The sequence below is a fragment of the Geospiza fortis genome, unplaced genomic scaffold (genome assembly GCF_000277835.1).
Source record: "Geospiza fortis unplaced genomic scaffold, GeoFor_1.0 scaffold657, whole genome shotgun sequence".
Taxonomy (NCBI): Eukaryota; Metazoa; Chordata; class Aves; order Passeriformes; family Thraupidae; genus Geospiza; species Geospiza fortis.
This window is the reverse complement of record NW_005054481.1, coordinates 915,260-932,259: the sequence shown is the minus strand read 5'-3', so window position 1 is coordinate 932,259 and position 17,000 is coordinate 915,260. Positions and strand designations below refer to the sequence as shown.

The following is a 17,000-nucleotide window of genomic DNA, read 5'->3' as shown; positions in this document are numbered from 1 at the left end:
GATCCACCTGGAGCACCTGGGATTCATAGCTTCAAACACCAGCAGTGCCTGGAGGTTGGGAATGAGAAGAGCAATGATGAAGGAAGAACAGAAGGCATGGAGACCAGCTGCACCTGTAGCCTGCTGGGATGACTTCAGGAGCCTGTGCTCATAGAAAAGGATAAAGTGACACGAGTTCTCAAACACTTGCATCTTGTAACAGTTTCCCATCTTGTAACTTCCCAGCTTCCGGCAATCTGTAGGTCCAGTAAGACTTCCTTAACTGGAGGTGTGGTTTTCAACTTCCTGAGGATGGGGCTGCAACTGCCCAACACTTGTGCTTTTGGTACCGCTCTCCCCCTGTGACCAGAGCAGCAGAACCTTATTAATGTGTAAAGAACCACATAATTCCCCATCTCGTATCTGCTGATTTTGCATGAGATCCCCTTGCCTTTGGTTTGGAAGCTGGGGAGCAACTGACCCCATTTCCATACTCCCCAGAAGCGATACCCTAACAGCTCGTGCCCCTCACATGCTTCTTTCTGGGCTGATGTGCTTGCGACTATCCAGCCAGCCCTGGTACAGCAGCTGACCCTGACCATACTGCTGGTCCTCCAAAACTGCCACAGGGAGCTCTGTCCTTGCTGAGCCAAGGGGCCCGGCAGGATGCCAAACGCATGTAGGCACATGTTGTGGATGCACAAAGCAGCACAATGGAGTTGCTTTGTTCTCTGTTCCTGATGAACAAGGATTTATTTGCTTTGCTGAAAGCCACAAGCCCTGTGCTGACATTGTCACTCATTCCCTGCAATGTTAAGGTGCTACGCCTCCGGGTTATCATCTGCTCTGAGCCCATGCTTTCATTTTCCACTCTAGGAAGGTTTGACTCAATGTGCAGCACATTTTGTTTACCCAAAGGCAGGTAAGTTTTGTCAGTGCACCTTCCATCACTTTTTCCATACCTCTAAAGAGTATATTTAAGCAGCACAGATCCCAGTACAGACCTCCACAGTGCTCCTCAAGTGATCTTGACTGTGAAGACAAATGCTGGGTTTTTTTAGTAAGTATTTCATCCATCAGTGGACTTCTTTTCTGAGTGCATGGTCTCCTAAGTCCCTTAAGAGATATGTCTTAAGACTCTTCTTGGTCCTGTCTCTTGGAAATCCAAATAGGCTGCATTGACTGAATTATCTTTATTTATATCACTACTGATTCATATGAAGAATTCCAACAGCTCTGCAGAGCAGGACTTCTTCCATTTAAAAACTTACATTACCCTTTCCCAATATTTATCAGTGTCATTGATCCACTGTACTCTGCTAATTGTATCAGTCTGTCTGGTATAGTTGGTCAGTGAATTTCCAGAATTCCTCTGAATTCTGATCTGTCTTATAAAATGTCTGGCAGCTGAATCATTGGGCACCATGGCAGGTTCAACAGAGGAGCATAACCTCTCACTTAACGCCTCAACCATTTATTCTTTAAACTTATTTAAAACTCCTGGGTTGATACTTCCAGTTCTGGCAACCTGCTACAAATGCATAAATGTTATTTTTGTAGAGCCTCTGCAGCAGGCACTGTGGGGTAAGGCAGGATCTGCGCTGACTCCCCACAAAGAGCATTCCAGCACAGTGCACTCTGTGAATTGCTCTGTGCCAAGCCTGCATGCAGAAAAAATTATGTTTAGTTTTTCTGCTATGACTAGCTGTAAGCCTCTTTTCCAGTTTCCATTTTGACAGATCTGAAACAAGAAAGTTGGGTTTTTCCCCTTTGCAAATCATCTCTCAAAATCCCCTCTGTTCATATATTTAACCTGTTAGAGTTCATAACCTCTTCCATTTTCTCTAGCTTTTTAAAAAATGCTTTGTTTACGATAACCTCCCTGCCCTTCTGTTAGACATGATGGCTTTCTGGCACCATTCCTTGTCTCTGCTGCAATGGATAGTGGGCACGTGCTCTCTGCTCAATTTATGCTCAACAATCTTCTCTATTTCTGTGCAGGCTTTGTTCTGAACTTCGAGTACAAAACTAGTGAAGTTTTCTGTGGTTTGCTGGTTAGTTTTTTCCTTTTCCCCAAGGATGTTGATCTGGAATACATTATGGTTCCCATCGCAGAGCAGCTCTTGGAAGGCACAGAATACATTTCTCTGCCCTCAGAATAATATCAACGATGGCTTCTCATGCTCTGGAGCTCCTTAACCTGCTGCTCCATAGAAGTTTGTGGCCAAAATGCAGTGTTGTTACCATGTAACAGATGCAACTTTGATTGGCTGACTTCATGATGAAGTGCTACTGGAAAGAGTCTTTCTCCTGTCCCTCTGCCCTGCCCCATGTCCAGTGAGCTGATGGTCTTACAGAAATCTGTAGGCAGGAGTGCAGGGTTGGGTTCACTGTCCTGTGAGTTTTGCTATAATCTCTATAGTGCCAGCTCCTGAGAATCTCTGCTCTTGATCAAAGAGCCCTGCACTTCAGAAGTGTGTGTGAACCATAGTGGCTCAGATACTGGAAAGTGGTAAAACACAACCCAAGAGAAACTTTAAAATATCTGAGATCAAACTCAGACAGTAACTGCTGGAAGGCATTCCTTGCTGGGCATTTGCTGGTCAGATAAAGCCAGGACATTACTCCATTTGCCCTTAACACTTCTGAATGTTTCTCAAACTCAAGAGGAAAACCCACACCCAACTATGACTGACAAAGCCTAAATCTACTGTGGGACTGATTACAGAAAGAAGTAGACACATGGTAAAAAGGTTCAAATGTAGGAACCATTTCTGACTGCGACCCTCTGCCTTTGGCCAGAGAGGGAAACAATTACAGTGCCACTGACAGGTTCCACCTGTAAAGAATCCATTCAGTGCCAGTAGCTTCAGGTGTAGCTGCAATGGAACTGCTGGTTGAGCTCTGGAGGGGCAGGAGCCTAAGCTCGCAGCAAGAGGCCATAAACTGAAGAACCTTTGCAGAAAAGGGGCCAAGGACCTGCGGCCAAGAGAGGGGACCCAGACTCAGAGACACTGCAGCAGCTGAGGACCCTCAGACCTTCCCTGTGCTGTGAAGTGATGAAACCCCAGGGGATCCTCTGTTTGGGGTCCCTCTTTGGAGGCACCAGCTCGAGCTCTTTGTTGCTTTGCTATTTAGCTTTTGTACCATGATTAAATTATCTTAGGGATCTGGACATCTGTGACTCTGCTATGGAAAACCTGGGGTAGAAGCAGTAAGAAACCTGCTGTGACTGAGTGTGGGATGTGAGCTGCCAGAAGCTTGGTCCCAGTTCAGGTGGTGCGAGTGACTACCAGAGTAGCTCTGGGGGGACTGGACAGGGAAGTTTCCTTAACACCACAAAAAAATTCCCATATTGAGAAAAAACATTCTGAGTGAAGGAGTGAGGCATCCAACGGCAGCTCCAGAGGTTCTCAATGCTTGAGCTCCAGAAACTCACAGGAAGCAGAGGTAGCAGTCCAAATTCCAGCTATGCTCCCACAAACCCAGGTCACAGTGTGATCCAGTACTTAAGTTTTAAAGGTTATTAAAGGTTGAAGAAACCATTTGTTTCACGGTGGGAATGATTAATGACTAGAATTCATATTACCAGTGCTTTTCATGACTAATTTATTAAGCTTCTTTTTTGGCATTACCAGATGAGTTTTACTCCCAATGTGAAGCTCTCAAAGTTCAAAATTAGTTCCTTAAAAATTGGGATTTTATTTGATTTGGAGATTGGCAATAAAGAACACATTGTGAAATCTCTTCAAAAATTTTTTCTAACATGAAAACATGGGAGAACACAGAGCAGCAAAGCATCTGTTGCTTGTACTCTGCTCAAGCTTGCTGAATATCTGAAGTAGCATAGGGCTAGAAACATCCCCAAAAATCTTTCAACTTAAGGATATTCAGTTCTGGGTTCACCTAAGGCAAAGAGAACTGCCTCTGCTGCTTTGCTGTAAGGTGGAAGAGATGCAGATTACTCAGAGCAGGCTCTCCCGTTTTCACTGACTCTGTGGCTACAGCTATTTACTTTACATCATCTTTGCCAGTCCTGGCAAAGGTGAAAACCAACCATGTCATGCTCCTGGAGCAGCCTATCCCAGCCACTAACTACGGAGAGACTAAAACAGAGACTCCATTGTCTTCCTCTCGGCAAGAGCTGCCCTCAAATTTCTACACATTACTAAAACAATACCATAAACTATGACTGTAAGATAAGAAAAAAATATTTAAGACTGTAAAACATCACCACCTGGTAACTCTTCCCATTATAATACTGCCAACCTTAAGGCAGCTGGCAGCTGAGTGCTTCCCAGCTCCTTCTCAGTGCAAAATTATTTTGGAAATTGTAGAGTTGAAGGAGATGGCTGCATAGGAAGCAAATCAAAATCAGATTTAAAACAACGTCTTGAAGTAAATTGGTCACTTCCATACAGAGCAGGAATTTATTAACAGAAAACATAATATGATCTATGCAGGCAAGCAATAGTTTCTGGCACTCTGTGTAATTGGATTAAGTGTTAAATAAGAGAAATTCTGAGTGAGAATTGAGAGCAGCAGAAGAATGAGATATTCAATCTGCTTACACAAACTCAAAAGCATCAGGAGACAGAGTTACAAGCACCTGTTCCAAAGGCAGGTGACGGTGAAGGATGGACCCACTCCCTCTCTGTGACCCTTGCTAATGCTCAGTGTCAGCCAGCAAGAACTGGCAAGTCACTTCCAAACACAGATCCTGCCAGAGAATAGACATTGGCTTTGCAGTCAAAGGAACTCAGTCAAGTGAGCTACAACACAAGCATGGCTGACAGGTTGGGTTTGTGCTCCCAAAGCAGAAATCACAAACCCCTACAACCATGCAATGCTGAGACCAGTAAGCAATTCATGACAACATGTCTGAGATGTAGAAAGATGCACTTCTCCATCTCCTGCCCTGCCCCTGCCCATGAGTTACAAGAAGCAGTTAAAACCACAACTTTCTTGCGCTCCAGTTAAGTACCCAGTGTCATGAGCAAGGCACCCAGCACAGACTGAGGAATACATGGTTCCTCTTACTCCTGCTCTGAGAGTAGATCCCCCCCTTCCCCACCTAAGGCAGGAAACTGGACCTGCCTAGATCTGTAATAGTTCAGGGTGAATTAAACCATGGCAGCTGAGCTCTGCTCTGTGCAGGGCTGGCACAGGGGCATTCTGCACTGTTGTTCTGAGACAGCAGAGTGTGAGACTGCAGCCTTCCCCCTGGGCTGCAAACAGAACAGAGAACCTCTGGCTCTCTCCCATCCCTTGGGCAGCGGACTAAAGATGCCACCACCTGCAGACACATAGCCTTTGTAAACCTGAAGCCTGCACAACAGAAATCTGAATGTGCTAATACACAGGTGAGCCTGAAATAGTTTGTGAGACTGCTAGACCCCAGACCACCTTAACTCCTCAAGGAACCTGGAAGGTAAGCCAAGGGCCATGTTTCTAGCCAAGGACAGTCCTCCTACTGATATGATGTCCCAGTCTGCATACCCAGTCTGAGTACCTTGCTCAAGACAGTGAACATCTTAAAATCTCTTGAAGAAGAGAATGTGGGGCTGTGTTCTGTGTCTCCAACTTTTCCACATCCCTGGGAACTAGAACTGCATTGAATTAAACCTGGTAGTACAGTTACTCATTAATTGCTGGGAAATACCATTAATGGATGTTGCATAATGGATGAAAATGGCTCAACCTAAAGCACGTTTATTTGCTTTGCTCTAAAAACTCACTCACAAGAACATAAAAAGTACAGGAACTTCAAATATTACAAATGCATAATCACCCCTTCGGCACACTGTTATCACAGAATACAGAAAGCAAAACTAATGTTTATGTAAACCCCAGGGAAGGACTGTGCACATACATTTAGAAGTAAGAGTCATGTTTCAGTCCAAGTCCAGCTAGTTAAAACTTTTCAGAACTCAACATGGCAGTTTTACAAAAAAAGTGAGCTTTTAGACAGAAAACCAGATGGGAGGAATCACAGGAAAAGCTTCCCAAGAAACATAAATTATGCAAAAAAATGAGGCCAAAATAAAATTCTATTTTAGTAATTGTTATCTTTACAGTGTTTTTTGCTGTGATGTCAGAAGTCAAAACCAGTACTTTAGTGGTGATGCTAGTTTTAATAAGATTAGGAGCAGCATTAATCTAGCAGGTATTAAATAGACTTGCTTTCTAGATCAAAACATCTTATGTGTTCTAATTAATTTCACTCTAGAACTTTAATCAAAAGAACTCGTTGTACAAATCAGAGGAAAATGGCCCTCAATATCCCAGACAAAATGTTTCAATAGGGATGAGAACAGCTCCCATTATTCACACAAAGAAAGCAAACCCTTCTTCAAAAGTGCTAACAGTCTATTTTATCTCAGCACAGTAAACAGAAGATGCCTTAAAACATCTTGTAATCAATGTCACAGGGTAGTATTCACAAGCTGTCTTAAATGAAAAATGAACACAGTTTCAAAAAATGAGGACAGTTTCGATTCAACCCCTCCAACATCAGGAAATGCACACAGTGGAATATGTCAATAACCTCTCAGCAGCACATATCCTTTTTGAGAGCAGAGCAAGTAAAAATAAAGTGAAGAGACTAGGCAAGGATAAGCAAACTTTTAAAAATGCATATTCAAAAAGCTTCAAACTACTTTTAAGTTTACATACTTGCAAAAGAACTTCTCCAAAACTGAATCAGTACAAACATGTGCTTATTGAAAAGTGACACTTTCAGTAAAAGTAAGTGGCAAAAAATTCCTTATCAAGGTCTGACATTAACTCTGCAAACATTGTGCCGTGTTTTACTCCGGGCACAAGCAACTGAGTAACTCCACAGTTTCCATTAATGCCAGCAAGACAGCACATTTTTATACCAGACAATTTCTTTCCTCCATGGGTTTATGCATGCCTTGTCCTTTCTGTTTCAGATGAACCCTGCATGTCCTGGACTTACTTATTCACACCTCCTCCTCAAGAGCTTTCTGCAAATACTCAGCCAAATCGCAGACCACCTCCACACTCCAAGTCCACTTCTGCATGGTGTGTGCTGAAAAGCCAAACACTTCTCTGCCTTCCTGTTGGTGGGAAGCAGTAGAGGCAGCTCAAATGATCAAATCAACTAATCAGATCAAATGCCATCTTATTTCAGACTGAAACATAACACAGGTTTAGTTGGGTAGTTTTACAAATATATCAGCATATTCCTTCATTTCTATTTAAAGCAAATAATCTGGAAAAGAAGAGAGAGCTGTAGGCTGAGACAGAACATCTACTCCTGAAAGCAGCAGAGGGTCTGCAGATAATAATAAAAGCACAGGCACAGCTCTATTAACAGTGCAGATTAATTAAGAGATCACCACACCATCTGTCCATCAGCATTCCAGACCATTTATTTGACCATCTGCCCATGGACATTGGAAAAAGCCAAGCCTAGACTTCATTAGGGTTCATACTGCTTTCAAGTAAAATGTAGGTCTCAGATTTAGGTTAATGTTTTTTAGTTCTGAGAATAACCTAAATTCATATTGATAAAGACTGCTGAGCCCCCGTGCCAGCTCTCCACTTCATCTCCACTGCAGCTACCAGATTATGTGGGGTTGTTTACTGACACCCAGGCAATCTGTTATGTATCAGGGTTAGCTTTTGTTGCTTGCATATGAACAGTTTAAGAAAACCAGGACAGCTGTATCTGGAAGTCAGCTGCACCAGAAAAGCTAAAAGCTTCCTCACATACATTCACCCCAGAATAACAAACTTCAGAAGTAGGAAGAAGAAGAAACTTGCGCTGTTGACTTTGCTCTGATCTGATCCTGGAAAGTTACTCAAAAATAAAACTAAACATACAGGGAAATTAATAGAAATTCACAATGGCATTACCCCTTTTCACCAAAGGAAAGACCTTACAAACCTTAAATATACATGTTCCAATGAAAAGTAACACATGTCAAATATACAGAAAATAGTGTGGGGAACCTGTGTGCCTGGTCCTACACACCTCCTAGAGTCAGTGACAGTGCTAATGACATGTTCCTGAGATGGGATTAAACACTTCTCCCATTCATAAGCATGGCCCAGCTGTGGAGAATATTTTGAAATTCCAAATTTCAGACAGAGGGAGGTCTAAAAGCACCACACAACTAACACTGAGGGTGGCTGTTACTCTGGTTGTATCCAAGGAGAAGCTAGGGCAGGAACATCAGTCAGTCCTGGAAGGAGCTGGGACCCTGAGGTTAGTTCAGTTGGTTAAGAGCATGGTGCTAATAACACCAGAGATGGTGGGTTCAATATGGGCCATTCACTTAAGAGTTGGACTCAATGATTCTTGTGGGTCCCTTCCAACTCAGCACACTCTGTGAAATTCTAGCATAGAGTTACAGCAAATGACCTCAAGGCCAAGGGCACAGAGTAATACAGACAAATAAAACAGGATGTGTTCCAACAGGAAACACATTGGATTTGCACTGCTGACAGGGTTATCAACAGTGCTGACAGAGGCTCACCCTTCCCTCACCACCCCTTTCCCTCACTGCACTGTCTGCAGCCCTGCAAGCACAGCTCAGGATGTGGTCAGCCCCAGTCAAAACTACAGCTTTAACTCCATTTAAAACAGCTTTTCTTCAACTATTAGAAAAATAAAAAGGTGTGAAATGCAGATCTCGCAACACTGATGCCATGGTCTCATATTGTAAACACTACACTGTATAAGATAATAAAATCTATCTCACAAATTCTTTAAATTTTGCCTTAAAACTCACCGGGGTCCTTGCAGATGTTGCTGCTATTGGAAGCTGATTGAGAGCTTCACTGCACTGTAACTGGAAATCATCTTCCAGTTATCAGCTTTCATCAGTCTGTGGCCAGTTTGTGCCTATTCTTGTCAAACTGAAATCCTCCCCAAGGCTCTTCCTCCCTGTGAAACTCAGGACAAATTAAAACACTGCCCCAGCCTAAGTGGGTGGGGCACAAGAGGATGTCCCTTCCTCTGAAAGCCCTGGTAACCTCCTTCACTTCAAATTCCCCTGACACTGGTAAAGCCACACAAGTTTCACAGAGGCCTGGATGTGGCAGCCAGATGTGCTTTGCTAAATTAAAAAGCAGCAGTAATCTTTCACAGGACACAAGCTCAGTCTCCATGTGTAAGCACAGTTCCTGGTACTAGCAACTGAGACAGAAAACCCAAGGATCCAACACAGCATCCATCCTCTCTGGCAGATTTCAGAGACTTAAACCAGCCCTTGCAGTACTTTCCAGCTATGATGTGGGGGGAATTTCAAGCCAGGTGTGCCCCGAAACTACACCTTGCAGGGAGAGATGCTGGAGGAAGGTGAGGCTGGGACAATATTTACAGTCATGAGAGACACCGTGTTAACATCTTGCTAAAAAAAAAAAAAAAAAAAAAAAAAAAAGGTATTCTACATTAATTACATGGTTTCCCAGAAAGAACATCTTGCCTCCTGCCCCACTGTTGCCATGACCACCAGCTCACTGGTGATCTATAGTAAAGCACAGAAGCAACAAGCCTGTCCTTCCTGGCCCAGCACTCCCCAGAGTACCACTCCCTGGCTGCAGACCACCCAGCTTTTCCCAAAGCTCAGCCCTGGAGAGGACAACCACAGCTCTGGGACATGCTGAGTGTGCAGCATGGTGACTGCAGTGCCAGGTTTCTGTGGGGTTTGCCCAGCTTCCGATCTGGGGCTCTGTTTAAAGAAAAGTCCAAAGAGGCTTTCCTTGTTGAGGGAAAGTGTAGAGCCAAAAGGCAGCAGCTACACACAGCTCTGTGCCAGGGCCTCTTTCCCACCTTCCCACTCTGCTCTGGCTCCCTCAAACCATGCTGCTCACAGCCAGGCAAGCTGTGGGCACGTCCAGAGCTTTGGTGGGTCAGTAGAGAACTGGCAGCAGAGGCCAATAAACAATATATTCATATTCTTCCCAATCCTGGCACATAGACCACAGTAGGCACATAGACCACCTCTGCTTACTGTTTACAGTTACTCAAAGGCATTGCACCTATTTTTACCCATTACCCATCTGACATGGGAGCAATCTTTACCTCTAAATGTAAGAGAAGATACAGATAGATGGAGACATGACAGTACAGGAAAGTGTTTTAAACCAATTATCTAACTTTATTTCAAAAGAAAAATCATTGCTTAACACTACTTCTGCTTTCCAGAGAAGGAAAAAATATGGACTACCTTCACAGGACTGTATTTACTACATCCCTGCTGTGCACAGGCTTGCAAATGGTTTCCTGGAACTGCCTACATCAACAGACTTCTAGTAAATTTATCATGATGTTGCCAGCCCCTAGTGTGCTACAGCAGTGCTGTATGACCTGCCCTGTGCTGAGCAGAGGACTACAGACACAGCAGCCTCCAACTGCTAGAGAGGAACAATAGCCACTAGAAGCATGCCCATGTGCTCAGTGAGAAGGCAGCAGGATAATCTGGTATGGGAAATGAGCCTGTGCTCCACAAAATGCCCCAGAGAATCTCAGTGCTCTGTTCTGCCTATCACAGAGCATGTCCTCTGTCTTAGATGCTGGTGGAGCAATCACTTCTACAAAAGGATTATTCCTATGGCAAGCAGAGCCATTGGGCTCACCTCTGTACCATCAATCCTGGTAAACAACCATGGCTGTGTCAAAACAGGCCCAGCAAAGCAGTGTGCTGTACCTGGGGCAGCTCTCTCACTTCCCTCTCCTCTCAAGACAAGTAGGTAGAGCATGCAAGCTCCTCCTTTCCGAGCCAGTGAACCAGATGGGACGTGAAAGAACTGCAGTTCTTCAGCACACTGCATTTTTCCAATAAACTGTTATTCAGGAGACCAGCCATCCTGCAAGGTGTTGTGCAGCCTTGGCAGAGCAGTCAGCACCTCAGAACTCAGAACCTTCATGCTGCTTTGGCATGAAAGAGTGAAAGGCAATTTCCGACACTGGATATATTCCAGTTCTTATTGAACAAACCTTAACAGGAGCTAAATTTAAAATCATCTCTCTCAACATTACTGCTGAGCTATGGGGAGTTACCAACTGATCCTGTCTCCCTACACATGATCTTACCTGACAGTCGAAGTCCTGGAAGTTGCGAGCTGCATTCTGTTAATAAAAAACAGGAAAAAAGAAAAAAAAGAAAAAAGGAGATCAGCACAATGCTCCAGAACACTCTCAATAACAGCATGAAAGCTTCCCATAGAGAACTCTGTTATAGCACAGTTAAGACTGGCTGCAGTCAGGTAAGCAGTCAAATGCAAGATCTGTACAAGCAAACTCCATGCAAGATCTGCCCATTCCTATACAACAAGGTCCTAGGGCTGTAGGGAGGCTACCAACCAAGGGAAGTGAGTACCTGTGTGTATAGCTGAGAGTGTTCAAGCAGGGACAGATGCACATAGGAAGGACATTGGCCACAGCTGGGCTGCATATGGAACTGGGTTTTGTCTATTCCTGGTGTCCACTAACAATTTGGATACAAAACTCCTAAAGGACTACTCCTGGGATCTCACATACTGAGTGCAGGAAAACAAGCCATTCAGTCAGCTTCTGTGCAGCCATTGCTGCAGGTATGGGATTGTTCCATGACAGACACAGGGACCTGCAAGCTCCTGAAATCTGAGTCCATGGGAACTGCATGCAGTAACTCATCACTGACTCTTACCAGAGGGTAACCCCTTGCATGCAGGTGAGCACAGTCAGTACAGCACCCACTCGGCATCCTGCAGGTTAGAAGATCTGCAGGAACTTGTCCATGTGCCTATGTGCTTTGTGAAACACTGTCTCTAACCACACTAGGTTACATCACTGACAGCTATCAGCAGAAGGCTGAGTAAACCATTTGGGATGGCAGACCAGCTTAGAGATGTGTTTTAGGCATAGCACCCATTGTGACTTGATACTGGCCAAATGCCAGGCACCCATGAAAGCCATTCATTCACCCTCTCTTGTTCTCATCTGGGCAGAGGAGAGGGGAAAAAATTACCAAAGGGCTCATGAGTCTCAACTCATGAGGACTGGGAGAAAACACTCTAAGGGCAAAACAGGTTCAAATTTAAAGGTGTAAAGTAAATTTATTATTAACAGAGTCAGAGGAGGATAATGAGAGGTAAAAGAAGCCTTTAAAACATCTTGTTTTTCCCCCAACCCCTTCCTCCTTCCCACTGACAGTGCAAGGAGACAGGGCATGGGGGTTTTGGTCAGTTCACCACTCGTTTCCTCAGGAAGACGAGTCTTTTCTTGGCTATGCCATGGGGCCTCTCCCATGGAAGACAGCTCTCCATGAACTTCTCCAGTGTGGCTCTAATCTCATGAGCAGCAGTCTGCCCAAAACTGCTGCGACATGCGTCACTCCCACAGGCAAACTGTCTTCCCAATACTGCTGCAGTGTGGATCACTCGTCCACGGGGTGCAGTCCTCTAAGGATGGGCTGCTCTAGTTTGGAAGCAAAGGCTCTGTCTCTGGAGGCAGGGGCTCTCTCTCCATTTGGGTCTCCCACTGGATCACAGCTTTCTTTGGCATCCATCCACTCGGACAGGAACACTTCACCAATGGGCTGCGAGTGGATCTCTGCATCCCCCATGGACCTCATGGGCTGCAGGGGCACAGCTGCTTCACCTTGGTGCTCATCATGGCCTGCAGAGGAATCTCAGTTTTGACACTTGGAGCACCTCTTCCCCCTCTTTTTCCACTGACCTTGGTGTTGCCCTGTTGTTCTCCCTCACATGTGCTTATCTCCTCCTCTTCTCTGACTGGAAGTAAAACTGGTGCTCATAGGTGCTTTTGATAACCAGTTCTGCTAATTCAAAGATTCCTACAGGATCCCGCAGCTCCGAGAGGTCAATCTCATCTAGGAGTCTCTCACCATGTTTCTGCTGCTGGCCACGCGGCCCCGCCACCACCAAGCCGGCAGTGACGGCCACCATGGCCCCGCACTATTTAACCCCTCACTTCCTGCAGGGCCTGGGAAGGAGAGGCTGCTGCCACTGCCCCTGCCCTTCTTTCCACCACACGGCTGGCTGGGGTTGGCCAGGCAGTAGAGGCTTGCCACGCGCTGCGCCAGGACGGCAGCAGCCGTGGCGCCTCACCACCCCTGGAGAAAGCTGCGCGCACGCGTGTTTAAATTTTGCTTCTTACCTATGTCATCACAGAGGCATTGCCAGCCTCTCTAATTGGGCCAACAGCATGTCCATCTTCAGAGCCATCAGAGATTGGCTCTGTTGGACATGGTAGAAGCTTTTAGCAGCTTCTCACAGAACCTACTCCTGTGGCCCTCCCCTCACTACCAAAAACCAGGCTGAGCCAAATCAACACAGCACCTTAGTACTAAAATTAATAGGAGAAAACTAGGATCACATATGGACAGCAGAAACACTCCAAACATTCCTTCTGGCTGAGCACCCTCATTCCTCCCCATGTGTAAACACGTGGCTGTGTTTTCCTTGCTGCAGAGCCTTGCCTTGTAAATAAGAACAAAGGTTGCTACCTATATTCTGCACTTTGAGACATTTGAAATATCTGCAAGTCTGTTTTAAGAATCCATTCCCCTCTTTCCTCCTGTGTGTTAAGTATGGAACTGTGGCCATGTTTTGAGCAGGACACAGCAAAAACCACTAAATTCTGAGTACTGGGGAAAAGAAAATAAAAAGCAGTCTCCTCTTATTTCAGTTTGAGACCCTGAAATTAATTGAGATTTCTGACACCATCACCAGCTCATGAAGCAGGTCAGTTCAGTCACCCATTTCTTTATGGAGAAATGCGAAATGTCTGTATACGGCACTGGATTTGGATGGTGCATGCTAAGTAAAAAAGAAGGTGATCTGCATTTGTACTTAGAAAAGTCTGAGATTCCCCAAGCGAGTGGGGAGGAAATGACACAAAGCAAGGAATGAGGCTCTGAATTGGGCCGCTTGTTGTCAAGGCATACCATAAGGCAAAAGAAGCTGATGTGCCCTGACTCTCACGTACTTGATTTTAACACACTGAAAATCTGACTTTAAACCATTTATTCATTGTCTTAATTTGAGAAACTTTAAGGCAAGTTTTTCAGGCCTCTAAACATGCCATGGCTGCACCTCAAAGCACAGAGCTGCCTTGGCTGACTTAATCCAGCCTAAGGGCTGCCCATTTCATTTCCTGAATCTGGCTCTGACATTTCGATAACTTTTCACTGAAGTTGAATTAACAGGAGTCAAAGGTGCCAGAATAACAAAGCGTCACTGGGACAGTTTTTCTGATCAAGCAATACTCTCTTTTTCTCTCTCTTTCAACAAAATGGGAACATTTGAAGTTCCTTTGCGTCCCCAGTAAAAAGTCGCTGCATTTTAGTGAGCCTGAATGAGGTGAACAAACATAATGTATTTTACTTTCCTGCACTTATATGAGTTACACAATAACTAACATTAAGTTACACGCAAACAAAATAGTGTTTATATTCTTCAAAAGTCAAGTTTGTAACTTTTTGCTGATTTGAGGCAGAAAAAAGCCAGGACTCAGTGATCCACAGTGGCATTACCTATAGTTCAGACCAGTGAACAAGATACAACCAATTTCCACTTCCACTGGTAATTCCACTGGTTTAAGAATCTGAGACACCAGAGCTCCTTCTCTGTGTACAGTAGCCTTTGTGTCTGAGGATTTCATGAGCACTCACTCATTAGCACCCTAAGAGTGTTACTGTACTATTTCTGGCCATTAATCCATCTTGGCTCAAACTCCTACATCTAAAGTGGGCTGTCAGTAAAAACCTTAGTGAACTGCCAGCTCAATAGATTTTGGACTCTAATATGTTGCACAGAACAGCAGGTTATTGCACCACACCCTCATGCTCCATAAACTATCTCTAAAAAGTACATGTTTTTTCTCAAGCTCGAAAGCCCTAATAAGGGCCAGACCTTGGAAGTGGCTGCTCCCTGAGGCCCTCATTTTGTAAAAGTGTGCAAAGGAGAGCCACAGCATATTTCTCTTCCTATGCAGTACTCAGGATGGTTCTGGAGCTACTCTTTATATTTCTCCCTACTGAGATACTAAAAATTTCCTGTAACTTCAACACTGAGCTAAGCAAAGAAGTAATCATTCTGTGTGTGCCCTTCTGCACCCTGGTTAACACCACTTGGTGTTCTGTTTGGGTGAGAACTCTGCATTTGAACCACAATGGACACCACAGTAAGAACTGGATGGGGCTGACCAGGCAATACTTGAGAGAAAGACTGGAAACTTATAAAGGGAAAACCACTTTGATTTGGCACACCTCAATGTCTCTGACTTAGGTCAGCTGACTGAAGCAAGGGTAATCTACCCAGTTCAAATACAGAAAATCCCAGGAGAATCATGAGCAAGATCTGGGCCACTGCCTTTAGGAAACTTGTCTTCTGTAAATGTTTCTCTCTTGTTTTGAAATAACAAACTGCCCTCAAAGCCTGTATTCCATATTTTTATTTGCTGATCTACACTGATTTTGTACTTTCAAGACTCACCCTTCCAGGAACTTTTTTTTTTAAAAATGGTGGAAGCCCAGTAGTCAGCACTAGTCTGTCAGATCAGGCAGCTGGACTGCCGATTTCAGCTGAGTTTTTAGATTTCACAGATACTAAAAACAGATATGCTAGAACACTAAAGAAATGAGCAAAAACTTATCAGTACAGATTAAAACATAGCAGATTTCCAGAGATTTCACCCATCTTGTGGGGGACAACGCAGTCTTCTGCAAGCACACTGTGAGTGGACAAAGCACCAGACAGCCCTCTGCAGCACAAGCCAGGTCCTGATCATCAGCCATCGAACAGCAAAGCCTTAGGAACTCATTCCCACATCATTAGACTTGGCTGTGAGCTATGGAAAGTGACCAAACCACATTGCTCATGATCACAGTCTGCAGATGCAAGGTGCTAGATCTTTCCTGTAGTGAACTTAGGCACTCTCAACAGTAGTTTGTGGCAGAATCCACTGAGCCCAGATGGCTCTTCCCCAGCCCACAGAACACAGAGTGAAAGACTTAAACAGCTACTGCAACACAATGACTTTCCAAAGCCTCAGTATTGCATAAATCTGGGCTGTTCTAACTAGGGTCTGCAGACATTAAAAGGAAATTACTCTCCATTACTAAATCCAGGGAGACAGGGCTATTTTAGGGGTCAAAACACTAAAGGATAATTTAAGACAGAATATTTTCAACAAAAAAAAGTAAAAAAACCAAACAACAAAACAAAACAACAACAACCCAAAACCAACCAAACAAAAACCAGGATACAATACAGCACTTCTCTAACAAGGAGAAACTTATTAGGGGTTCTACAGCTACACCAGGTCAGTAATGGGATCACCTTTCCAATTGCTGTCCAGTCTTTGCAAATCCTCAGTACAGGCACGACATATTGTTTGGCCAGGACTCCAGAATTACCTGAATTGTTGTGGTCTGTCTTTCCCAGAGACTTTGGAAGAGTGGGTGGTGGTAGATTACCAGAGTGGGGAAGAATTTACTGGGTTTCAGTACTTAAGGTACTTCAATCTGTGGACAGATTCTGGCAGCTAGGGCTCCTTGCCAGACACAAAGTTATCCTGAGTACACCTGTGAGGACAAAGCAGCAGCCAGCATTACCTTGTCATTCAGGAGTGGCTTGATCTCTGTCAGCTGAACATCCTGGAGTTCATCCATTGTGCTGGAAGTAGAGCCAATTAATCCTCAAAGCAGCAAATAGGGATTCTGAAACAAAGGCATATTGTTAGAAACAGCATTACAAGATATGCTAATCAAAGAATGCTGAGAGATTTTTCATTAGACCTGTCTGTGCTTCAAATTAAGCCTGCAAGAAGCTGGTTCTTGATGCAACAGAAAGCACCTGTAAATGCAGAAGGCAAACCCTGTGCTGCTCTCACTGTCTCAGTCTGGTTACTCCTTGCCCTGCCCACTGAAAGCTCAGGCCTTTCAAGTGAGAAACTGCATCTACTTCCATGCATTGCTGATATTTCAGCCGTAGCTTGTCTGGAAACAAACTGGAAATTACCTGATCAGCAGAGTGACAAA

At 44.4% G+C, this 17,000-nt stretch overlaps 1 protein-coding gene across 3 annotated transcripts in view; it reads right to left on the bottom strand.

Moving 5' to 3' along the window:
- Positions 1-16,686, bottom strand: part of NDRG3 (NDRG family member 3) — a 32,187-nt gene extending 15,501 nt beyond the window's left edge. For 2 of the 3 annotated variants that reach the window (XM_031063092.1, XM_031063094.1), the window contains exons 1-2: positions 11,334-11,423; positions 11,048-11,083 (exon numbers count right to left, since the gene is read on the bottom strand). In XM_031063092.1, the coding sequence (XP_030918952.1) occupies positions 11,048-11,083; positions 11,334-11,408 (111 nt within the window). In that variant the 5' untranslated portion in view covers positions 11,409-11,423. Of the gene's footprint in view, positions 1-11,047; positions 11,084-11,333; positions 11,424-16,574 lie in introns of those variants that run through there. The other variant, XM_005428382.2, reaches the window with a different exon arrangement.
- Between the last annotated feature and the right edge of the window lie 314 nt (positions 16,687-17,000).